This window comes from Heterocephalus glaber, unplaced genomic scaffold, assembly GCF_053883595.1.
Source record: "Heterocephalus glaber isolate CG9 unplaced genomic scaffold, H.glaber_assembly_v1.0 deba00001444, whole genome shotgun sequence".
Classification (NCBI taxonomy): Eukaryota; Metazoa; Chordata; class Mammalia; order Rodentia; family Bathyergidae; genus Heterocephalus; species Heterocephalus glaber.
This window is the reverse complement of record NW_028258297.1, coordinates 11,424,057-11,450,480: the sequence shown is the minus strand read 5'-3', so window position 1 is coordinate 11,450,480 and position 26,424 is coordinate 11,424,057. Positions and strand designations below refer to the sequence as shown.

Sequence of the window (26,424 nt, the reverse complement as noted above, 5' to 3'; positions counted from 1 at the left end):
AAGTGGGAAGGGTAGGGGAAAGGAAAGAAGGGAATAGAACTAATATCAGAAAATGGAAAAATGTAAACAAAGTCTTTGTAAATAGGGAAGGATGGGGGTTGAAGGGAGGGCAGGGGAAGGGGGGAAAAATAAGAACCAAGAGAGATTACGTAAAGGTGCAAATTTCCAATGATGAATGTTATTATATTGTATACCTAAAATGTACCAATGATTAAAATGAATAATTGATACTGCAAAATAGAAAGAAAAGGTATAAAGGGCTAGGGGATGTGGGAGGGGTAGAGGAAAGGAAAGAAGGAAAGGAAAAATTATGAGAAATGGAAAAAATGGAAACAAAGTCTTTGTAAATAGGGAAGGGTGGAGGGGTGAAGGAAGGGCAGGGAATGGGAAAAAAATGAAAAATAAGATACATCATGTAAACAAACAAGCTCCCAATGAGAAATGTAAATGTATTGTATACCTGAAATGTACCAATAAAAGAATTTAAGGGGAAAAAAAAGAAAAGAAAAATTTCAACATTCCTTTCTCTCTGTTCTCCAGTACCAATAAAATTTATTAAAAAGCCTGAGGCTTTGAAGAATTTCTTTGTGACTCAATCTTTTTTTATATAGTATTGAACTTTTTAGCAGCTCATGCTTTAAACTTGAATATCATTTTGTTCAAAATCAGTTGCAACATTTAATCAAAACACTGGAGCATCAAAAGAATAGCGTTTGAAGTTTAGGAAATTCTGATTACTAAAAATAAAGCTTTCAAATAGGAAGGAAGGCATTAAAATTAACTCTGTGGAAGCCAGGAAGAAACAAAATACATTAAATGTTGAGAAGCTGAAAGTTTAAAATAATTGGATATTGCTATGATATAATTATACTTTGAATATTTTTCTTATGAAGTGGAAAGAAATAGAGAAATCTAACAACTTTGCTGCAGTTAAAGTTGATAAAGTAGTCTTATAAATCCTAAAGACAAATTATCTGAAGGTTTTGTCTTGAAAAAAAATTTTTGTTGGAACCGCAGGTGTAGCTCAGTGGTACAACATGTTTGAAAGGTCCTGAGTTCAATCCCCAGCACCAAAACAAGACAAAACAAAACAAAAAACTTTGTTAAACAAAGATATTATGAAGGCCAGCATGGTAGCACATGACTATAATCCTGACACATGGACGGGCAAGGCAGGAAGATCATGAAATAGAAGCCAGTCTAGGGTACAGAGAGAGACCCTGTCTCAAAAACAAATAAACAAACAAAAATAAAAATAATGAATGAGGGCTAAAAACGTTATTTCTGAAAATGTTTGAGCTGAAATTAATTTTGCATATCAATACAGAAAACAATAGAATTGAGAATATCTTCCATTTAACTGAATTTGCTTTGTACATCCCACAATCAAGACAGGATCTTCTCTATTAAAAATATTATGGCCTTGGGCTAGAAATGTAGTTCCATGGTAGAGTGCATGCTTAGCATGTGTGAGGCCCTGAGTTCAATCCCCAGCACTATGCACACAAAATATTATACTGTAAGGACAATGTTGTACAATGTATATTGCCTGATTTCAAGGCTTATTATATAGCTACAGAAACAAAGAAACTGTGTAACTGATATATGTGTGTATACCTATACATTTATGTAAACATATACCTATATATGTATTTAAATATATATACAATATGTATAATATATCTAGTATATTTCATATATGTAGAACATGGATGTAAAACAGAATAGCAAAGCAGAAACAGAACCGATTGTTTGCCCAATTGATTTCTGTCAGAGATACCAAGATATTTCAACAGATTTTACTGAAAGAACTGGATTTTCAGAGGGGAAGAAAATGAACTTTAATCCTTAATTCACGTTACATAAAACTTGACTGGAGATGGGCCACAAAAGTAAATATTAAAAGTTGTAAAAATTTAGGAGACATAAGAGAAAATCTTTGTGATGTGAGGATACATGAAGATTCTTTGATGGGATATAAAAATCATGAACCAGAGAAGAAGAAAAGAAAAATAAATAGATAAAACTTTTGCTCTGAAAATAAAATTAAGAACACAACAGGCAAAAACAATCTGAAAGAAAATATTAGCAGTACATATATCTGACAAAACCTTTATATCCAAAACACGTACGACTCAATAGTACCACAGGGATTAGAGACAGGAACTTGGTTTGAAGGGAGCTCAAATTATTCATAAGTATTACAAACTTAATCTTAAAATCAACACAGTCAAATGGGGCTATTTATGTTGGAAATAACTATGTAACTAACTGGAAGTTCTTCTGATTAGCTACCAGAATTGCCCATTAGCTAATAGAATTACCTATTTAGCAATCATTAAATCAGAATGCTTATTTAAAAAGTAACCAAAATGTGAACACTGAAGAATATATCTGCATTACTAAAATTTAATAGTATCTGTAACAATTGTTTAGAACTTAAGCCAACAAAAGAATTTTTCAGGAAGGAGTAGGTTCTCATTGCCATCACTTAGAGTTAATGGCTTACAATGTTAATAAAAATTAAACTTTTAGTAGATTTGTGTACTGTCTCAAAATTCTGAATGGGCAATATGTCCACTTAGTGACTGCTGGCAAGGAAAAGCGCTCCCACTTTGCACACCACTGACCCTCACCCCTGGGTGGGCTCCTCCATGCTGACCCCAGGCTTGGCCCTGTGACTTGCTTTGCCCTCTGTGACAGCCTTGAGACTAGCATCTGAGGAAACCTGAGCTCATCCACTACATGTTATAGTCATGGGACCCAACCAACTCCAGCATAAACTCCTAGAAAAGTGAATTCTTAGACGATCTAGCCTCACTCAAACTACCACATCACTTCAGTTGCATAAAGCAGCTCCAGACTAGACTGGTAAAAGAATCTCTTGATGAGTGTAGCCCAAATGCCCCAGATCCATGGAATTCTGAGCAAATAAAAATAAATCTTGCTTTAAGGCACTTAATTTTTAATCTGATATTTATGCAGCAATAAAGAATTAATATATCAGGGTATGAATTTTGGCTTTCATTGCAAGTGACATGGGAAGAGATTAGAAGATTGTGAAAGAAAAGAAGAAAGAAGGTTGTGAGCCAAGAAGTGACATGCTCTGACCTTTCACAAGCATTATTCTTGTTGCTATGTTGGGAAAAATAAACAGCAAAGGGAAGACATAGGGGGTAATGAAATATTAGGTAGATAAGAAATGCTGGTAAAATTAGACCATTTAAAAAGCAGCAGGCAGATAATGAGAAGTTATCAGAATCTAGGTTCTGAATTTACCAGAAAGTTCTGTTGATACATTGAATGTGAGTATGAAAAAGACAGGGAATTAACTCAAAGATTTTTTTTTTTACCCAAGCAAGCACAAAATGAATAATATAAAGAATACACGAGAATACCAGAAAATTAGAACCCCAAAATAAAGGGCCCAATTAAAAAATAGGCAAATGAAATGCACAGATACTTCTTGGCATATGAAGTACAAATGGCGAATAAGGACATGCAAAAATGTTCAGTATCTTTGCAATTAGAGAAATGTCCTGTGATTCCACTTCACTCCAGAAAATCTGGCTACCACCAAGAACTTAAATAACAAGAAGTGCTGGCATAGTTGGAGTGAAAAAGAACCCTTCTGTGTTATTGGTAAGAATGTAAAATAGTACAACTGCAGAAATCAGTTTTCAAAAACTAAAAGATAGAGGGCCAGGAATTTAGCTCAGTGGTTTCACCACCTGCTTCACAAGCTCAAGGACCCAAGTTTGATCCCCTGCACAAAAAAAAACAACTAAAAGATAGAAATTTTGTTTGAAACAGGTCTACCTGTGTATGTACCTCCAGGTATGTACCCCAAATAGTTAGACATCATAATACATTGATATACACATACGCATGTTTATAGCAGCAGAACTCAAAGTAGTTAAATCTCACAGACAGTCTATATGTTCACCCATAGATGAATGGATAAACAAAATGTGGTATATATACACAATGTAGTACTAGTCAGCCCTAAAGCAGGACAAATTTAAGTCATTTGTAGAAAAATAGGTGCACCTTGAGACCATAATGCTAAACAAAATAGATGCTAGGTTCAATATTGCATGGTTTCTTTTATTTGAGAAACACAAAGTGTAAATACTTTAAAAATCAAAATAAATGATAGATAATAAAATAAATGATAGATAATAAAAACTGGGTAGACATGAGAAAGAGATCTGGAGACAGAGTGATGAAAAGGAAAGGGAAGGGGAATTAGAAAGGACTAAGATGTGATATGCATATGTACCAATATCCCACACTGAATGTATTCACTATGTATCACAAACATACTAATAAAAAGTAAATAAATAAAAAAAGAAAAGAAAGAAAATAGATCACTGGATGAGGTGGTGGTGTCGGATGGTACTGTGTCTAGTGATTCCAGACTCCTTCTGCTCTGCCCAAAGAGCTGGTGGGGTCAACCGGTGAGCAGGTAAACACAACTTTTATTCAGAGTAAAGGAAGAAAAGGGGGAAGTAAAGAAAAGAGAAGAAAGGAAGAAATAGAAAGAGTGAAGAAAAGAGAAGAAAGTCAGAAAGGGAAAGCGTGCAGAAAGAGCAAGAAGAGAAACATCCCACAAGCAGGACAGGCCACTGAAGGAACAGGAGGACATCAGGGCAGCAAGACTGCAGCCACAGGGAAGGCAATGCTGCCATGCCTTAATTTCCTGCCTCAGTGGGAAAGTGTAAAAATAACAAGTTGAGAGAAAGGACAGTAACATCAGGAATTTTGTTTGTGAATATTAACTTTGAAACACCCATAGGCATCTAGTCTACAAGAAAACAATTCAGACTGATGCAAAGTCTGAAGACTGGAGAACCCAAGACTCTGATGTGTGAGAGCAGGAGAAGATCAATGTTTGGTGTAATAAATGTGCATGAATTGGCCTCATCTCTGCCTTTATATTCTATCCTGGCCCTTGACGGATTGGAAGGTGCCTGCCCATGTTGGTGAGGGCGATTCCCCTTTACTCAGTCTATTGACTCAGGTACTAAATCTCTTCCAGAAATACCTTGCAGACATATCCAGAAATAATATTTACCTGCTATTTGGATTTCCCTTAACCCTGTCAAACTGACATAAAATTAACCATCACAGCACTGGTTGAAGAATTTGCTTTACATGAGGAAAAAGTTCCTACTCCTGAAACAAGTACTGTAGTGAACAAAGAAGGAAGCCAACTGTAGGCAAGTTTGTGGGTACACTCGCAAAAAATGGAGGGAGTGTCAATCTAATGGCTTCTATTTCCACTTTGATGTAGGAGGAAGGCATCTGTCGAGCTGAGGGGGTGAAGTGTTTGGAGGCTGGGGAGAGTGGAGAAATCGAAAGACTGGCAGACAGAGAGAGAGAGAGAGAGAGAGAGAGAGAGAGAGAGAGAGAGAGAGAGAACGCTGACTAGGAAAATTAGAGGGTTTACAGCCCATGTTGACTTTCCAGGTGTAGTTAGAGACCATGAATGTTAAGGCACCAATCTATATAATTGATGGCATTTCTCTAGCAGATATTTAGCAGTTCAGATGTTGGTACAGTATCGAGAAGGCAGATAGATAATAGACCTGTTAGACCAGAATAGGCAAATCTTTCCTACACTGAGCCAGATAGTTTAGAATTTGCAGCCCATAGTCTCTATCACAGTGATTGAACTGTCTTTGAAGTGTAATATCAGCCACTGATAATATGTAAATAAATGAATATTGCTGTATTACAGTACAAGTTTATTTAGGGGCATTAAAATTTGAAATTAATACAATATTCATATTTCACAAAGTATTATACCTTGTTTTGATTTTTTCCAACATTTTAACAATATAAAAGCAATTTTTAGCTTGTGGGCTGCACAAAAATAGGCACCAGGTAGATTTGGTCTGTGGATCTCTGCACTGGCTTACGTGGCTCATGAGGAAAATGTGTACCTTTGGGGTGGAACCATTCCAGGACTCTAAGAAAAGCTTGAGTTCATTTCCCTCTGTGCCCTTTGCAGAGTATTCTTGTGCTGTACAAAACCAGTACCTATGTTTGTCATAGGTGTCACAGAGTTGGGGAGGGACTGTCAGAGAATGTGACAACAGGAAACAACGCATGGAAAGTGAAGATAGTGGCACAGATGGGACAGCAATGTGTTTCTGCAGTATAATCTGGGTGTGAGTGGAAAGGAAACTGGAAAGGAGTTGATAATCATCCTGGCAAGGAGGGTGGTCAAGGGCCATTAAATATGGCTGTGTTCAAGGAATTGTTGCAATAGGAGTGACTGAGGGAAGAGAAGAGTTGAAAGAGGAAAGTCCTAAAGTGCTGTGTTCAGATTTAAGGTCTCAGAGTGAAAGAATTCTGGGTAATAACAAGAAATGATGTGCAGCTTATTCACTGTCAAAGTCTTTGATGAGAAAAGGGAATGACTTGGTTGCCGATAAGTGACAGTAGCCAAAAGATCAGATGTTGATGTACTGTAGCTGATGACACGAACCCTAAAAGAACAAGGAGGGTGAACATGCAATGATCTGGAAATGGTTCAGGGACAAAGGGAAGATCTATCAGTTGCTCTTAACAGTTAGCTGGCATTTGTTGTCTTTGGGAATTTCCCTTTCAAAAATTAGCTCTCAACTTTTCATTCTACACCCCCAAGGACTTAGGTCCTTTCAAACCCTTTCCTTTCTTCCCAAAGAACTGGTCTGGTGAGGAAAAAATAGTGAAAAAATTCAGGAGAAAAAGGTAAGTCTATGCATAAGGTATCAAGTGTTGCCGTATTATATTCATGTATTTCAACTGCCTACTGGAATCTCCAGTTTAAATATCCGAGGTTCTCTCCCCCACACACAGGTTTGAGAACTGAACCCTGGGCCTTTGCACTAAGCTACATCCTGAATCCCTTTTTTATTTTTTGATTTTGAGAAAGAGTGTCTCGAGTTGCTAAATTGCCCAGGGTGGGCTTAAACTTGCAACCTGCATGATCGGCTTCCCAGAGTGCTGAGATTGTAGGCCTGCATCGTCCAGCCTGGCTGAGCGTATCAGAGTTTCTCAAGCTCAGTATTTCCAAAATAGAACTTCATTTCCTCCCTTGACACTCTCTGCCATGTCCCCCTCTGTAAACTTCTGCTTTGTATGTGCTCTTTCTCAGTAAAGAACACCACCAGCTCACACCTTCTACTGTGTTCCTTTCATAGTTTTCCTAATCCACTTGTTATGGTTTGTATCTAGACATCCCCCAAAGGCCCAAATACAGGTAGGCCTTTGGGGAGGTGATTTGGATCATGGGAATGTGATACTCACTAGTGGATTAGGCAATCGATGGATTTATAGCTAAATGTGATTTGGGATGTAAAGCCGGGTTGGAGAAGGTGGGTCACTGGGTCCACGGCCTGGAAGAATTGATCTCCTTCCCTCTTCCCTTGATCCCTCTTTCTGCTTCCATCTGCCATGCTATGTGCAACTCTTCTCTGCCTCGCTGCCCTGCCTTGGAGCCAGTCAACCACTGACTACAGACTGTGAGCCAAAATCAACCTCTCCTTTAACTTGTAGGTGTCAGGTATTGGGTCTCAGCAAAGAGAAAGTCACTAAGACGCCATCTAAATGTCTTTATCCCCATTGCTCCTTCTAGGCTTCAGGTTCTCATCATTCATTTGGATTATTATGGCATCCTGTGAACGAACTCCCTAATAACCATATCTTCAGCTCAAAATTTCTTAAGTTATTCATCACTAGTTTCTTTGGCAGTAATTGTATTTCCTAAAACATTGCCTTAGACTGTCATTTATCTTAATTACAGAGTGTTCTTGGGCCTCTTTGTGCTTCACTCGCTTCATGCTTGCTCCACCTGCTCACTACCTCCAGTCTGGTCCCCCTCAGTCTGCTTTCCACTCTGTAAGGACAGACAGTTAACATAAACACATATGTACTTATGCCACATTCTGGCTTGAAATTCATCAGTGTATCACCCTGAGATTCACTCAGCCAGATTTAACCAGATCAGCCTTTTCTGGTTCCTTTTACTTTTTAGATTTCCTCTTCTATTCCTCATTGCTGCAGCGAGCATTACATACTAGCACAGAATAAACACATCATGTTATTAGAGCTTTCCCTGAATTATTTTAATCCCAGAGGTAATATAGATACTATTACGTTCTTTTATTTTTTAGCTTTTGTGTGTGTGTGCTTCTTGAGACAGAACCCAGAGCCTTGGACATGCTAAGAAAGTATTCTACCTCTGAGGTACATTTCTATATTGTATTACTTTATAGCCAAAACATTGAGCTATACTGTTCAACAACTTCCTTTAGGTGTCATTTAGGCTTTTCCACTTTTCTACTTCCTGGAAGACTCTACAGACTCCTTCAGTGGTTCCTGAAGTAGGCTGAATAGCATAGCCCATCCCCTGTCTATACCCCAGTCCCAGGATCCTGTTACCTTACACACTACAGGGGCCTTTGGAAATGTGATTAGGTTAAGAATTTGAGATGAGGAATTTCTCCTGTATTATTTGGGTAGGCCCAGTGTAATTGTAAAGACCCTTACAAGAGCAAGGTGGGAGGAAAAGAGAAACTGTGATGGTGGAAGTAGAGAGGTCAAAGAAGCTACTGCTGAAAGGGATCGTGAAGAACGTAGGTTGCCTCTATAAATTGGAAATAGCAAGGAATACATTGTTTCATAAAGCATCCACAGGGCCTGAAATTTAGCTCAGTGGTTCTGCCGCCTGCCTCGCAAGTGCAAGGTCCCAAGTTCGATCCCCGGTACAGAAAAAAAAAAACACCACGAGATATAAAGCATCCACAAAAGATGCAACCCTGTGACACCTGGATTTTGGGCTTTCAATATCCATAATTACAAGATAATAAATTTATGTTGTATTAAACCACTCATGTTTTGGTAATTTGTTATGGGAGCACACCAGTGAGAAAGTAATACCCCTTCTCTTGAATGACATTCCTGATCCTCCAAACCAGGTTAGATGCTCTTTCCACTCAAATGTTCCCCTAACTTCCTGTTCCTGCCCCTCACAGCACTTGACTTGCTGCATTGCATTTCTTGGTTAATAGCTTTCTCCACCTCCTGTAAGTTCCTAGGATAGGGGTCATGTTGTTCTTTTGTATCCCTAGAGCTTAATGTAAATGGCTGGAACTCAATAGATATTTGCTGAGTGGATGAATGAGTGTGATTTCTCAGTCAAAGAGAGCCAAGATTGTGTGTTTGTTATATTTTAACTAGGGGCTATTAAATTTAAGTTACAACCAAATTTGTCTTCATGCCAAGAAAAAATTGTAAAAGGGAAGAGGTGGGCTTTAAAAGAAAAATCCCAAGAACATGGGATGGGAGGATGGGAGCAGCAATTTCCTTGACAATAATGAGAAACTTGCTCTCTCCCATGAAACAAATGAAACCACAAAGCCAGACAGGGTAAACCAGACAGGTAAAGAAATGTTTACCAGGGGCTTCTAGGTTTTTTACATAGCTGGATATATGCTTAGAAATGACTTACGTGCCAGTTACTAGAAAAAACATTTAATTCATGACAATGATGAACTGAGGACTGTGCTATGCTTGCTACTGAATATGACTCAAACATGAGTCAGAGCCATATGACTATTTATTCCTATTTTTCTTTTGTCATAAATCATTGGAAGGCCCTATGTTTCACTTTCACTTGGCTGCTGTAGTAAAATGGCATAAACTGGGTGAGTTATAAGCAATAAACACCTGTTTCTCACTGTTCTGGTGACTGAAAAGTCCAAGATCACGGTATTAGACATTTGATATAGGGGAGAGCCCACTTCCGGTTCATACAGTAGCATCTTTTTGCTGTGTTCTCAACTGGTAGGAGGGCAAGGCAGCTCTGGGGGGTCTTCTTTTATGAAGGGCCAGTCTCACCCCAAAGCCTTAATACTTTCAAATTGGGGATTAGGTTTCCACACATGAATTTAGGGGGACACAAACGTTTATGCTGGTTTCACAATATAATTTCATTGTTCTTATTAAAGGCCACTAAGTTAGATAGAAATTAATATACATGCAGAAAAGAACTGGGCCCCCAAGGAAGTCAGTACAAAATATGGAGCTCTCAGAATTGTGGCTGGAGGCAAATCTAAGGAGAGCTAGGCCTCAGGATGGAGATGCAATAGCCAGGCCTGCAAGATAAACAGCAATTTGGGATTACAGTGTAATTAGCACCAGCTGGTTCAGTAGACATCACACATAGGTGGGTGACCAGCAGGACTCTTTTCCCTTTCGGATCAATGTTAATTAAGCGGCTACACTGGTATTCCTACAGGTTGATTGTAGTCTGTGCACATGGGACCCACATTGTGATTTTGCTGTATACATTTCTCCCAACAATGAGCCTGGGTGGCCACCCTCTCAGGACCCCTCCTGGAAATCCATGAGCTGGTCTTCTTCCCCTTATTTCCAGTAAAATCCTCCAACCTTACTCCTTTGGTTCACGTCTTCATTCCTTGATGTTGTGAGACCATCAACTCAACACCTTTGACATCTAACAGGTTGGGAGTTATATTTTTCCTACATCATGATCATTTTCAAAGAGAGAGGGCTTTACAAAAGAAATCTGACTTTCTCTTTCATTCTCTACCCTACTAACTGTGCAGAAGTCTGGTACAGTGTGGATGGGTTCTCTGCTCCAGGTATCACAAGGCTGAAACCAACCTGTCAGCTGGACTGAGATTTAGAGTTTGGCAGGGGGAAAACTCCATTTCCAAGTTTAGTGGAATAGTTCATAGAATTCAGTTCTTCGCAGTTACCGAGATCTCAGTTTGTTGGCTATCAGCCAGGAGTGGCTCTCAGCAACTAGAGGCTGCTTTGAGGTCCTTTTCCTGTGGCCACCATTGTCACTTCACACACTAGATACTTGCCTTCATCCAGGCTAGCTGGAACACAGTACTGAAACTTCCTCTTTTTGGATCAGCCAGAGAAAACTCTACTTTTCTAAAGACTAGGTCATGCCCACCCAGATAATCTCCCTACCTTAAATTCAACTCTGCCATTCAACATGACATAATCATGAGAATTAAATTCATCATGTTCACAATCCTGGGCAACCACAGTTCCAGAATGTGGTTTGGAAATCTTGGGATCCATTTGAGGATTCTGCTTACCACAATACTACTAAAATAGTACTCTTTAAAAATTTAAAAAAAGAGAGAAAGTATAAAACCACACAATCTTTGTATATATGTATGTATGCATGTTTGTGTGCACATGCATATTACATGTCATTTCTATATGTGTATTTAGGTTTGTAAACTGTTTACATGGTACCAAGTTAATTTACAAATAAATGAGCACTCAGAAATTAAGAAAAAAAACAGAAATTACTTTTTTTTGGGCAATGGGGATTAAACTCAGGGCCTTGCACTTGTGAGGCAGGCAGCAGCACCACTGAGCCAAATCCCTGGCCCCCCAAACTTGAAATCTTGCTTCAGCCTCACAGAGAGGTATTATATGCCTGCACCCCTTCCCCTGGCTTTATTTTTTACTTTTTATTTTAAGGCAAGTGCTCATTAAGCTGCACGGGCTGGGTATGAATATGAAATTTTCTCTTTTTCATTCAAAGGGCACTTTTCTCTTTGAGCACTTTTTTCATACTTTTCTTTCTCATTTTTCTTCTTCCTTTTGCCCTAAATTAATGGCAATCTTTCACAGTTACCAAATGTTCCATCCAATTCCTTAAATAGGGCAATGAGAACCTGGAAAGCACTGCTGGTCCCTATTCCACCAGAAAATACATGTTTCAAAGGCAGACAGGAGAGCCAGGAGGTAAGGCCTTTGGACACATTTATGTCTGTCTCTCTGTCCCTGTCTCTGTCTCTGAAATACATGGGCTCACGCTGAGAATGGCCAGTTTAAGGTCTGGGTTACCTTTAGTTCTCTTTCTCTGTTTCTCCCCTTAGGAAGGCCCGAAACCTCTCTCAAGTCTTTTCGTATCCCTTCTCTCCCAATACAGGCAGGAAGAAGCAGGTAGTGAGGGCGGAAACAACATTGGTGGAGGCTGGGGACCCCCTGGTCCTGCCAGCAGCCATGAGAGGACAGACTACAGAGTGTGCTGCAGAAAGCCTGAGTAGCAGCCTGCTCACCTTTGGTCTCAATTCCACAGAGCCGAGCCAAGTGAGCGTGGTTCCTTCAAGTCCTGCCACTGTGCACCTGTGGCAGCAGCTGGAGAGCCAACTGAGGGAGCAAGAATGCTCACTGAGACCCTGGGAGAAGGTTCCCAAGGAAGGGAAATTAGGCAATGGTTCACAGGTGAAGCAGTCAGTAAGGACAACAACGCCTCAATGTGTCACTGTGGGGATCCATCTTGACCTGACCACACCTATCTTGACACGTAACTAATATGATCCTTCCTGAGTAACCCTTGACTCTTTTCCCTGCACAGTTTTCCAGCTTAGTACAGAGATACACAGCTATTAGCATGGCGTGTGGGACTTTACTCTCAGATCAATATCAGTGCCAGAATGTGCATGAAATCTCTGTTGTTTGTCTGCAATATATGTACATTTGGAGGTTACTTAGCCGTGTACTATGGTTTTCTATCTTGACTTGCCTTGCACATCTTTCAGTCTGGAATATCTGTATCTAAGCACACTATCTTCACGCTGTGCTGTATTGCTGCTGAACTAAATGCACTTTTCCCCATTTGTGGGGCACGGGCTTTGAAAACTTCAGTTCAGTACCATTACTTTTAAACTCACCTTTCCTTTCTTGGTAGTTGGTAATATGGTTATGGAAAAGAGGCACATTGCAGAGAAGCCATTGGAAATTCCATGGAAATTATGTAAGATGTGCATGTACTATTTGATATATTTTCTTTCTCTTTACTTCCTTTAAGACTAGCAGAACTGTAATTGTGTGCCCCTTATGTAGTGCTCTTACTTTTGGTAGCGTTGGTATAAGCCATTTTATATTGAGGAGATGGACAGAGCAAGTGCATTCTAGATATCATACCAAAAAACACTTCCATACTGTGAATAGTATATATAATTACATATTGCTGCTTTTTCTCCCATTTAGTTGGGCATTGTCTTCTAAAACCTTTTTTAAAAAATTAAGGCTATAATATTGAAAGAAATTTGGAGTGTTTTGCTTTTTCTGGAACTCAAATTCAGGATTAGAATTGAGGTTAAACCTATATTCACAACTGTCAATTTTATAAGGAGCAACTAAGAAATGGAAGGCAGGTGAAGATATAAAACCCTAGAATGCTTAAATGTGTTGTAAAACTATTGTAGATGTCACTGGATTTTACCAAGTAATATCCTTTCTTCTTTTCCATCTACTGTGGCTTTTCAGTTAAAATTTTGTTTATAAAAGGAATTTGTTTATTACAGCTCTAAAAAAAAAAAATCTCTGCTGTTTGCTTGAGGTAAAACCAGGTGCACTCAGGCTTGGATGAAGTCGCTTCTGTCCTGACTACTGTGCAAGCGTCTCCCTCTGACCCATGTTGTGGAATGCACTGGTCTTGCCACTGCGCTTGACCAGGCTTCTGTCCCTAGGTCCCCAATAAAGATTAGACTCTGTAATCCTGGATCTTTTTCTTTGGTCTCATGGCAGTTGATGCCTAAGGCAGTTGCTGATTTTACATCCAGTTTTTCCAGAACAATGAGTAAATATTTATTAAACCCAAGTCTATGGAACATAATAGAGGACAGTGGGGCAGATTTGAGATAATTCTTGTCCAGCCTTCCCTCTCCCAAGTGAGGAGGAAAGTGCGGCTCAGAGAGGCTGATTTTCTCCACACCTAGCCGGTCTTTCTCCACACACCACCAGGTTCCTTGATCTGTTCCTTTACTCTAGTGAGCAGACCATGTGTGAAGTACTCCACCAGCTCTACTGTCATCAATCCCCATCGCCACCCCCACCATCACCACAATTACCCCCAACACCATGACCAGTACCACCATCATCATCACTACCCCCAACACGGTCATCTTCATCATGATCATGATCATCACCATCATCATCATCATCACCATCATCATCATCATCACCATCATCACCATCATCACCATCATCATCATCATCATCATCATCATCATCATCATCATCATCATCATCATCAGGAAGTGACTGCCTGACAGAGACAAGGGTTTGTTGACCCTGGAAAGAAAGAGGACAGACTGCACTCTTGCTGAGACATCAGCCTGTGTGAAGGATGGGAAACAGAGCTTGCTTTACCCTCCCATACCCAACCAGTTCCAAGTCTGGCTGCTCTGAATTTCTGCTCTTCTGTTTTCCCCAACTTCCCACTGCTTCTTCCTCCAGCTGCTTCTATCCAGGTCTCCAGTGAATTCTTAGGACAAAATAAACTCTTCTTTCCTATTTCCCACATGCTTTAGTCACTTCTCCTTTTCTCCCGAGGTTTCTCTGTGATCCATTTATCTTCAGTAAAACCCCACTTGGCGATGCTCAGCCAAAGAAATCCAAAATTCCTTAACACCTGCCCAATTGCAGACTTGATCGCCTCCTTTTTTCCCCTCTACACTTCCTGCCTTTGTCCATGTGTTTGAAAAGCACAAGGGAAAAAAAAGAAGAAAAAAAAAAAGAAAAGCACAAGGGCCCTGAGATCTGCACTGCTTGGGCTGGGTATCACTTAGTCAGGTCAGACTGCAAACTCTCATGGATCCGGATGAGCTCCTCCAACTTCCTCTCCAGAACCTGAGCCTGCTGCCGCAGCTCTTCAGCTGACTCTGTCTTTGCCCCCTTGTGCAAATGCACTGAATCTTCCACAAGGTTGTACACATCCACCAGAAAGAAGATGCCTGCAGTGACTGCACCCATGATCCGGGCTCCTTTGGACATTGCCAGAACAGTCCCTCCAAGGGCTCTCTGCACCTGCTTACCACTTCGGGCTGAGATTTTCCCAGTTGTCATGAGAAGGTTGGCATTGGCTAGTAACCGAGGGTTGCATTTGCCCGACTTAATGGCACAGATGTTCTTCCCAATGGCTTGGCAGGCTTCCACACACTTCTTGACTGCAGAAGCAACTTTGGGTGTGGCCTCACCCACAGCCTGGAAAACCTCCTTCTCTGTGTCCATGCTGGTTGACAGCAGGTCCTTGGCTTTAGTTTTTGCTGACAACTTGTTTAAGTGGTCCACAATGCTAGAAGAAACATCAGTCACAGAAGCTGCTGCTCCCAGCCCGATCCCAGTGGCCAATAGCACCAGACTGCCACCTGCTGTCACAGGTGCCAGAGCCAGGCTAAGGATGGTCAGGATCCCAGAGACAGCACCGGTGGAGCTGGCCACCACATTGGTGATGGTGCAGTCCTTGTGCACCTTGTCAACCTTATCTGCAAGCCCGTAGAGCTTGGCTATGCCCTCCTCCAGCTCCTTTTTCACATGAGGAAATGCATTCAAAAACCTCTCTTTGTGTGCTTCCAGCTCAGTCAGAGTCTCACGTACAGCATCTGCCTCCTCCCTGTAACAGTAAAGGTCAAGTGATTAAGAAAGGTGATAGAGTTCTCTGCTAGATAAAATGATCCCAACAACCCTGCATCCTAAAATAGCCCCTGCCTACAGGGAACAGGTCACTGCAGAGAGAACAAACACCTGCTTTTTCTCACCTCGCCCCCAGTTGTACCCAATCATCTGCCTCCACCACCCTCCCCCAGTCCTTGTCAACCTCACCCACCCAGCCCCTGGTTGCTGGTCTCTCCATTGTTCGAGACAGCACAGCAGCTCGATCCATTAATAAATGTCTCACCCTGGGTGTTTGAGTTTTGGCTCATTTTATTTCTCTCAAAAAGCACTTTGTCTGTTTGGAAAATAGGCCGTATAAGATCTACCCTGCATAAATGATGGAGATTCATTACAGTCAAATGAAAAAGAATTACAGCGATGCACAGAATATTTCTTTCAGATATAAACATGTTTTCAGATATAAACATTGTTATTTAATAGCAGGTCAGTGACTGCAAATCATTTTCAGGTGCTCTTTAGTGGTGGGTATTTGATAAAGCATCATCTCACTCAAGGTCGATGCCATGATGAGCAAAGTATATGTAGAAGGGGAAGCCTGTAGATGAACACAGAGAAGTGGAACAATGGGGGATAGGGAATGGCTTTGTTCAGGGTGTATTAATGCATAGTGAAGAATTAACTTGAATCAAGGAGAAGCCTTCTCTTTGACCTCAGCTACTAGGTTGTGATCTATAGACCCCTGGAATGTCCTATTAGGAAAGTCCACCTTTGCATGAGGACATTGGCCACAAGACTAAACTGGCTGAGCATTCCTAATCCAAAAACATAAATCTGAAAAGCACCAAAATCTGAAACTGTTGAGCACTGACATGATGCCACAAGAAAGTTCCATGCCTGACCCATGTGACAGGTCACAGTCAAAGCACAAGCAAGCTAAAAATATTGTATGAAATTACATTCATGCTATGCATACAAGTTGTAAAGAAACATAAATGAATTTCATGTTTTGTCTTGAGTCACATTCCCGGGTGTTATGACTTGTGTTCAGATGTCCCCCGAAAGCATCATGCTTTTTGGGAGGTGGCTGAATCTAGAATGTGTGATTGATTCAAGGTGGGGCTGAACCTAAAGGTCTTAAGATTAAGGGTGTGAGTGCCACCAATCTGTGTGGTCTGAGTAAGATAATAAGGGCAGAAAACGCTTGGAAGGTTCCTTCGTACTTTTGCTGTCTTAGGTGATGTTGTTTCTCCTCTGTGATGCCCATTGGCCATCCCTGCCTTGGAGCCAGCTGATTATGGACTGAAACCTCTACAAACTGAGATAAACCCTTTCCCCGCTTTAACTACTGTCTCTGCGACAGGAGAAAAGTAGCTAACATGCCAAGATATCTTTTTATATATCTGCAAATATTTCAAAATCAGAAAACATCTATCATAGAAAACATTCCTTATTCCAGGAGTTTTCCATAATGCATGGTCATCCTAACAATGTGATGCATGTTGGGGCTTTGGGATCATTTCTGACTTCCACAGAAACTGGAGACTAAAAATACTGGCCTCCAGGAGCAGATGGAAACTCCAGGTTAGCCCTGAAGCCTGGACAACAAGGCATGACCAAACTTGAGTTAGGACCCTCTGAATTTCTTTGCAAGTAGACTTTGACCTTGGCTTTCCAGTCCATCTGGTGCTTGCTTGGCTATTCATCAAAATAATGTGTCCTTTCACAGGGTGAGCCTGGCACATCGGCATCCTGTGTGAATTGTCACATGTGAAATACAGGAGCACACTGTGTCCTGAGGAAAATGGGAGCTTCATGCTTGAAACCCTGCCAAATTATGTCCTATGTAAGCCTTTCTGTGACTGATTTTACCCTGTGCCTTTCCCTGTGATACACTGTGTGTAATAAACATCTAGTGAATTCTCTGAGTCCCTCTAGTGAATTGTCACACCTGCATGGGGTTTTGGGAGTCTTCAGATTTGCGGTTGGTGTCAAAACTAAAGTTAGTCTTGGAGGTTGTGCCCTCAGATTTTGCAGTTTGATTAACTCTGAGTAATGAGATATAAAAAGTAAACTCTGAGGCAAAGGAGATCACAAAGATTAGTTGGCCTCCCACCAACTCTATTCCAATGTCTGATGCCATTTGCACTTTGACCTGAAGTCATTGGATCCAGCTGCTCCAAGAACTGACTGAGAAGAGGAGACCTGGCTATTTACCCTGCCTCCATCCTCTCTACCTTCCTTACAGTTTACTTACACAGCCGACATCTTTCCTCACCTGGCACCCCAAGATCAGGACTTTACTGTCAGATGTCATGAGCCTAAATGGCACCTTAGCCAGTGACACCTTCCAGGAGCTCATGCAAAGGCCGTGCACAAAGAATCCAGCGACCTTCAGATCCATCTCTGAACCTAGACCCTGAGAAACCTGAACCTGCACAGGAACAGAGAAGGTCCCCTCTGAGCTGCAGACTTTGAGTCCCCAGACTTAAATTACACAAAAGAGGGGCCGGGGATTTAGCTCAGTGGTTCTGCCACCTGCCCTGCAATCGCAAGGACCCAAGTTCGATCCCCGGTACCAAAAAAATAAATAAATAAGTAAATTACACAAAAGAGGCCATCAACCATTCTGTCTAAGAAAGCTGTCGCTAAGCCACTGCCTTCCCCAGGGTCAGGGCCACTCCATGTGAACAGAAGAGGGTCCCACATGATGGCTGAGAACTCCTGGGTGACCAACAGGTGTGAAGGAAACAGCCACCCCCCACCGCAGCCCACTGTGTCTATCTCGGATGGACCACAACGAGGAAAGGAAAGAGTGTCTCACCGACTCAGTGTCCTCTGCGGGGCCCATGGTGTCCCCATGCTTTGACCCCCAGAAACCCAACTGGTGAGGTCTACACTTTTGTGACTTTTCTCAAGCAAGACCTTCTTGGCACCTGTCTCCAAGGAGGACCCTCGGCCCTGCTCTCGTCCCTCCTGGCCTTTGCTTGAGCCCCTGTTGTGTGTAAGTGATAACCTAAGCAGGTTCCACACGTTACCTTACTTTCCTTACCATGAAACTCAATGAATGAAGGCAGTAAGGCCGAGAGTGGTGTAGAGATAGCAAAGGTCACATAACCAGCAGTTGCCAGAAGTGATCCTGCCCCCTTGCTGCCATGTCCCTTCACCCTGAGGCCATTCACTGCCAGGGAATGACATGGAGATAATTTCCCGCAGGGACGGTGCCGAAGGGGCACCCTGAGCCCCAACCACAGGAAACAGCCTGGAGGAGCTGTGTCCACCCCGGGAATCCCAGTCCAGTGGGGCTCTGGGTGGCACTGCTGGGGGCCCGTGCAGGTGACCTGGTCAAATCAGTCGTCTCCACCAATATCTCCCAGGAGCCATCTTCAGTCAGCAGTTGCTGCAGGTCCTCACTGCTCAGTGTGTCCATGATATACTCAATGACGTCTTCTACGAAACTGTCACTATCTGGTTGAGGAAAGAAAGAATAGAGTCAGATGACGGTGCAGTGGAGTATACATGGCTTTGGGGACAGGTGGCTATTCATCCTGGGAGCTACTGTCCTATCAGATACTTGAGATGGAGTCACATAACCAGTGTTACGGAATATATTGTGTTGCCCAAATTCATACGTGAAACTCTAAACCCCAGTGGCCTGAATTTGAAGATAAGGCCTTTAAGGAGGTGGAATAACTGAGATTAAATGAGTTCATAAATGTAGGGCCCTAATCTGTAGGTCTGGTGTCCTTAAAAGAATCTCTCTCTCTCTCTCTCCCTCTCTCTCTCTCTCTCTCCCTCTCTCTCTCTCTCTCTCTCCCCATGCACAGAGAAAGGCCATGTGTATACACAGTGAGAAGACTCCTTCTACAAACCAGGAAATTCCCTCTGACCAGAAACCAACCCTGGCCCACCCTCACCACAGATTTTGGCTGCCAGAACTGTAAGAAAATAGACATCTTGGGCTGGGGATTTAGCTCAGTGGCTCTCCCACCTGCCTCACAAGTACAAGGACCCAAGTTCGATCCCCGGTACCAAAAGAAAGAAAGAAAATAGACATCTTCTCTTGAAGCTACCAACTGGTGGTGTCCTGCGAAGGAGCCTGAGGAGACTAACACACCACGGAAGTGCCTTCAGCACAAATCTCAGAAAGTGACCCTCAGCCTGGGGAGCAGGAAACTTCCAAGCATGGGTTCACCTAGCATGTGCCCATTGTGTGCCAAACAGTATGTACCCAGGTCTTCAAAATGTGAGTTTCCACCATCAGTGGGTTCAGAAATTCATTGATTGGGTTAAGAGCAGCACTTTGAAAAGGAAATAGAATTCTCAATATTAGAACATGTTGAACATCGTAAGGATATGTGTTGCTTTTGCAAATTATTTATATGACATTACATCTACAGGGGTATATCGGTTTATGAAGTCAATTCTTTCCATGATTCTGATCACAAAACCAAGTTGGAGGAGAACTGAATCAAATACAAGGGTTAGGTTCAATGTTGACCTCACAGGGAAATTTAATTCAGTTCAACCAGTTTAGTTTGCAACCAGAATCTTGCAGAGAATTGAGTTTGTGAACTGAGATGCAACTGTATATGATGTATATAGTAGATAAATAAATAGATAGATATAGATAACAAAAGAGAGAGAGCCCCTTAATACGAGGGTCCTAGATATGTTTAGGAATTGAGAACTTTTAATCATCTTTAACTATTTTTAAATAATTTTCAAATATTTATTTTAATGAACACATAACAATTATATGTATTTGTCAAGCACAGTGTGATATTTCAAGAAAAATTTTATTTTATGGCCTCAAATATCCGTCATTTCTTCGTGTTGAGAACAGTCAAAATACTTTCCAATAAGTACTTTCATATAGACAATTAAAGAGAATTTTCAATCTTTTAGAAAGAGAACACAGAGCACATATGGAATATTACTTGCCAATAATGACAGTCAAATGTATTAATGTTTTGACGTGGAAATATGAGTGTTCACATTCCATGAGATAAATAGTGTAAAAGCTAGAAATAGGCTCAACCCAGTAGAGGGCAATATTACTGGCTGAGTCACCCAGAAAATGTGTAGTGTGCAGGATTGGACCTAATGGTATTGCAGACAAGGGACTGGGTACCAGTATATATTTATGTATGCCTACTGAGATGTAATATGAAATGTGTTTGCACTGTGTACTCACAAGAGAGACATTATTCTTTCATGAACAAGTGGAGACCCAGCCAGGAAAAGAGGCTGCCCAAAGCCAGAAAGAAGAAAGCTCATAATTTAAATGCAAGTTTACCTGGCCAATTTTTTTTTTCTGGTACCGGGGATCAAACTCGGGTCCTTGCTCTTGCAGGACAGACGGTGAAACCACTGCGCTAAATCCCCAGCCCAACCTGGCCAATTTTTTGTATCACTTGGAAAGCTCATGTTTTTAAAATTTCTGTGACCTCTGCAATCTATTTTACAATTTACCTATGAGATTTTTTAAAATGTGTAAATGTTTGTAACTATGCACTCCTGGGTAATATTGTCATGAAAAAAAGGTTCCTTTTTGTTCCACATGTGGGAGACTGCAATATATCGATACTGCTCAACATCAATAATGCTCAAAGCCGGCTGTAAGCAGTTCAGGCTGGGAAGAGTTAACTCCACAATTGGCTTTTTCTATAGGTGAATCCCTCAAAAGCCTATGTGTCAAAGTCAGAGAAACTTGGTCACAAATTCCATTCCCACAACAAAAACCTTCTTTGTAGAAGGACAATGTTCTAATTACAACCATATATTTTGTCTATTCTGTTCCTAATTCGAGAATGCTTTGTCTTGTCATTTACAAGCCTTGCTCACATTGAGTTCTATACAATGTACACAATCACTTGTTCTCACCGGAAGTTCTGCCCTTACACGTAACTTGCCTTTAACCCAGATGATTACCAATAAAAATCAATGACTTGGACTCCCCAGTGCCTTTGTCCGTTGTACCTGTATTGCTTATTGTGGCTCCCCCCTTTCTGTCTGTCTTAGTTCTGTCTTTGAGATTGATTTCTCAGGCCTGTGTCATATACTGGCCAGGAGACTGGAGTCCACTGCAGAGGTTTCCGGTAACGTTTCAGGGGTCCCCAGTACCAACAGTGGCAGTGCAGGGGACTCTTCAGGTGGGTGAGGATGGAGGTGGGGCCTGGACTCTCCACTCTGATCCTCGTGATCTTGTGACCAGGACTTAGGCTGCCTTTAAGCCCTGACCTCCCTGGGCCTGCAGGTGACCAGTGGGAAACCACAGCAGGGTGAGCACTTGGCATCTGCCTCCAGTTTGCATCTGCCCTTTGCTCTGAGTCTTCTCTCCTGCATCAGCTTGGATCAGCATCTTCTGGGGGACAGAAACGACTCCCCAGTGCAAGGGGCCACTGGTAGATGTGTCAAAGCCCAGGCATCTGACAAAGCGCAGGTGCATGACAGACATTGTTATAATAATACGTCAGCAAGGAAGACCACGCGCGTATTACACAGCTATCCGAGGTCATGTGAGTTTTTTGCCTCAGTGTGCCTCAGAGAAGTGGATTTAAAAAAAGGACACACAGCTCTTGAGCTCAGCAGCTGCAGTTCCAACTCCCATGGTCTGATGCTGCCCTATGGTTTTAAAATTAAAGTTTGGTTCCTGCTTTCTGGTGATGTCTGCTCCACATGCCTTCTTTTCTTTGGGAACCTCGCCTGACCAGACCTCCTTTAAACCCACCAGCCCTGACACCCAGGGAACAGTAACCTCCTCATTGCTTTGGACAAAGCCCATCCTGACCAGTGTTGAAACAATGACCAACCAGACCTCATTTACATAGACAGGTGACTGTTCACACTGCTGCCCCCTGTCTGTATAATCTGGGAGCTCATGCCAGCACCTCTGAGGACAGGGCTGAGGACACTGGTCCATTTGTCTTCCCCTACAACTATACCGTTCAAAGTTCACTCCCTGCTTCTCGCCATTACTTTTATCGCTTGGTGTTTAAAGGATAGCCAGGCCTGATTCCACATGAATCTGGCAACTCGCCTGGGACTCTGGAAACAATTTCTTCAGGTCTCAGGAAACACAATTTCCAGTGGCACCTCTGGCTCCAGGCTGGCCCATTTGTTGAGGAAGTGTTCATCCCAAGGAGACCACCAGCCTCAGCCCTGCCTCAGGATGCCAGGCCTGCTGGGCTCCCCTAGCCTCCAGTCTTTCAGCTCCCTTGTTCTTCACCATTGCTACTGACAGCACAGTTTGCTTTCCCCCTCTCACTGAGCCCTCCTCAATTAGAAGAGCCACTTAAAAGAGGCCCACAAGCCTCTTCCTGCTCGAGTTTTTCCAGTGCAAGCTGCTCTGGAACGCAGACAATAGAGGACTCAAATTTGGCTCAGAATTGTGGTGATTCTCTATAATCTCTCAGGTTTAAGTATAACAATACCTGACCCTCAAAATATCCTGGGAGACTGTTCTCCCCTGAAGGGGAGGGCAGAGGCTCCAGGTCACACAGATGTGAGGGGGCAGAGGTCACCCAGGGCTCCAGTGCAATGGCACTCTGGGTCACTCTTCCTCCTGAGCCACTAAGAGCAGTTGGGCCCCGCAGAGCAGGAGCTAGAAGGAACCGCCTCCTCATGGGCAGCGCCCCAGGGTCAGTGCCTGGGGCAGGCAGCAGGGGCCTCCCCAAGACAGTCTTGTGTCCACCTGAGACCTTGACTGGGAGGCAGGCTGGGGAGGAAGTGAGCAGCTGGGCCGTGTCCCTAAGGAGAGGACTCGGAAGGGAGACCCACAGGCCCTGGTCAGAGATCCTTAGGTCCCTCAGGGGCTCCCCTTTCCCATTCACCACTATTCTGGGTAATGGCTCTGCCTTGGAGCTGCCACCTTGGTGCCACCTTGGAGATGCCACCTGTCCTGACCCCATGAGAGGAACCCACCAGAGAAGAGGAAGCCAGTACCTGGGGAGGAGACAGAGGCCATGGTATCAGCAGCAGCGTCTCTGGGAGGTTTCCTTACAGCTCCTCAGGCCATCCAGGCTGGAGGGGAGGAGGAGACAGATCATGAAGTGGAAGGGCAGCCACATGGGGTGAAGATGGTGAAGGGGAGTGGCTCGGGGCCAGGTCTCCTAGGGTTCCCTCCAGGATGGCAGTGAGGTCGAAACAGACTTCTCCCAGAGTGCTCTCTGTCCCCCAGGCTCTGTGGCTGCTATTTTAAAAAGGCAGCCGTCCTGCTCCTGCTCCAGCTCCCTCTGTCCGCACCCACCAGGCAGAGGCCTCGGGCCTCTGAGGGCACACAGAGGGGGCGTGGGATGAGGACGAAGCCATGTAGAAACCACAGAGCCCACACATAGAAGAACACACAGGAAGCCACATCCTGGTGAGTGCCTAGGGCCGGGAACACTCGTGTTCACTAGTGACGCTGGTGAGTGTTTATTGACAGTCTGCAATGTGCAGCCTCCTTCCGTGCACCTCAGTGAGTGTTCACACATTCGACGCAGTGAGAACATCTATGGCTCCCATTCTAAAGCGGGGGGGACCATCAGGAAGCTCAGGGAACTCACCCATATTTTCACAGAGCTGCAGGGGCCAGGACTTGAACTCGGCTCTCTGGTCCACATCCCATGTTTTGATGACTACACTCTGCTCCCTTAAATATGCAAAACATACACTCAAGTATGCATGTTTATTGTCAAGGACACTTCTCATTGCAAACCCTTATCCTGTACCCTGTGCCCATCTCCCTTCATGGTAAAATTACCAGTGCCCCTGTAGCGCCCAAGGTCTGCTCCTCCTTGCTTCAGTACTATCCCATGAGGACCTGCAGTCCTGCCAGCCCCTGGCCCTGCTGTGGCTGCACAGCGCCCTCTGCTGTCCTGGCCTAACTCTCGCACCTCACGTTTCTCTCCTTGATCTGAACAATGCAGAGCTTTCTCCTGTGTAAACTTTGCCTCCATTATGCACCCTTGCTCTCTGACACTGGCCACCATCTTAAGGTGCCACGCGAAGGTCCTCCCAATGCATAGGAGATGATGCTTCCATGCTCTTAGAATTCCCAGCTCCTAGAACCATGAGCTAAATAACATTAACTGTATAAATTACCTGCTCTCAGGTATCTTGGTACAGCCACGGAGGCACTCTGTCTTGGCTACAAAGAATGACTGCTACTTTGTTATCAACAACAGCTTTATCCTGGTTCTGGTCCCTTTCCTCTGCAGATAGGTTTGTTGAGATGCCCATACATAGAACTGCTCTTCCCTTTACATAGCCACAATCCAAGCCTCCTCCACCCAGCCAGCCTGAGATGCATCCACAATGGGTTTTTTCTAGCAACCCCTTCCTGAGGGCTGTGAAAGCACACTCCCTCCTCCTCCCTCAAGGAGTGCAGCAAACTCCACCTGTCCCACTGGCCATGGGAGTGACCAGTGTGTCCTCGGGCTGGAGGACACTGCCAGACACACATGTATGGCCTCTGCCATGTGAGAAGGAAACAATAAGCCCACGCATGTGTTAAGTGTTCCTGTCAGGCCCACCCGAGGTGGGGACAGCTCCCAGCAGGTCCTTTTTGACAGACCCTCCGAGCGAGACTCCTGCCCAAATGTGAGAGAGAAAACCAGAGCAGATGTACTGCCTGCAAGAACCCTGATAACAGGAAGTCAGCTACCTACCAACTTGTTCTTTCACACAGGCAAGGAAACCAATTCTCTGAAGAACCACAAGGCACCCGCTGTAGCTTCCTGTACCTGCCATCACCCTGCTACCCTCGCCCCATCCTGTTCACCAGCATACCCCTATCACCCAAAAGACCCCAAAATTTGCAACCCTCTGAGCTGACACCCACCCCCTACGTAAGCTTCCCTATAAACTGCACATGCCCTCCTTCCTAAGCCCAAAGGCCTTCTTGCCCTTGGCCCATCGGCACCCAGATGGCAATAAAGTCATAGCATGCTGCTTAGACTTTGCCTGCCTGGGTGGTCTCACTCAGGTTCCAGTCCAACCTTACGTTGGTGGCCCTTAGGGGGCGGTCTGAGCTCCTCTCCCTGGAGTGTCTGAGCTCCCTCTCAGGAAAGCTGCTGAGCACTTTGGGGCCACGCTCGAAATCCGACCTCTGGCCTCCTCCGGTCTCAGATCACTGCTAGTCCAGGTCTCCTCCTCAGGTCAGGTAATCGGCGCTTTTACGCAGCCTTGTCACTCCCCCTTGCCCTAGGTAAGGTCCCCCGGAATCTCACTCCCTCTCCTGCCACACGAGACGCCAGGGGAGGTCCGCCTACTCACCCTTGTCTTCTTGCCTTGGCACCTCCTTTCTTCCAGAGTGCTCTGGCTGACTAAGTCCAAATTCAAAGTGGGCTCCAAAGCCAGTACAGGGCACGCTCTCCGGAACCAGGTTCCCCTGACAGCCACTCGCGCTCTCGAGCTCTCTCTCTCTTTCCCTCGACTTTCTTTCCTTTTGCCAAAAGCCCCGCCCCCACTTCCCGGTGTCCGATGTCACTATGGCAACCTCCCTTCCTCTATTCCCCCTTCTTCTCCCCTTGCTTGTGTTTTCAAAAACCTCAAGCCTCTTCATCTCACTCCCGACCTGAAGCCAAAAACGTCTCATTTTCTCTTGTAATACGACCCCGACCACAATACAAATTACATAATAAATCACATTGGCCCAAAAGTGACGCTTTCAACTTCTGAATTCTCTGAGAACTAGACAATTACCGTCCCGGCAGGACAATGGTCAGAGGCTCGCCTAGGTGCAGGCGTTCCTCGCTATTCAGCTTCCCCTGTCTCTGAGCCTCGTAGGACCCCACTGAACCTCTCACCTCAGCTCCTCTGTCAGCTCCCTCCCCTCTTCCCCCCACTGCCTCTCCTCTCTGACCCCTGATCCTTCCTCCCTGGGTCTCCCTCGCCTGCCCCCCCACAACCTCGGCCTGTTCCCCACTGAACCTCAACAGCCCCCCCACTGTCCCTGCCTCCCTACCCGCTCTTGGGCTCTGCTCCAGTCCC

General features: G+C 43.7%; 1 protein-coding gene across 3 annotated transcripts; it reads right to left on the bottom strand.

Moving 5' to 3' along the window:
- Positions 1 to 13,616: 13,616 nt before the first annotated feature.
- Positions 13,617 to 26,372, bottom strand: LOC101703815 (apolipoprotein L2-like). 3 transcript variants are annotated; one of them, XM_004845693.3, is made up of 5 exons: positions 25,708 to 26,372; positions 23,997 to 24,082; positions 23,395 to 23,472; positions 18,789 to 18,915; positions 13,617 to 15,448 (listed from the first exon to the last, which is right to left on the bottom strand). In XM_004845693.3, exons 3-5 carry the CDS (start codon positions 23,414 to 23,416, stop codon positions 14,617 to 14,619), a joined length of 981 nt encoding a protein of 326 aa, XP_004845750.1. In that variant the 5' UTR covers positions 23,417 to 23,472; positions 23,997 to 24,082; positions 25,708 to 26,372; the 3' UTR covers positions 13,617 to 14,616. The 3 variants fall into 3 exon arrangements, with proteins under 3 accessions (XP_004845750.1, XP_021114716.1, XP_021114715.1); XM_021259057.2 differs by lacking the exon at positions 25,708 to 26,372 and adding an exon at positions 25,539 to 25,678; XM_021259056.2 differs by lacking the exons at positions 23,395 to 23,472; positions 23,997 to 24,082; positions 25,708 to 26,372 and adding an exon at positions 22,490 to 23,365.
- Between the last annotated feature and the right edge of the window lie 52 nt (positions 26,373 to 26,424).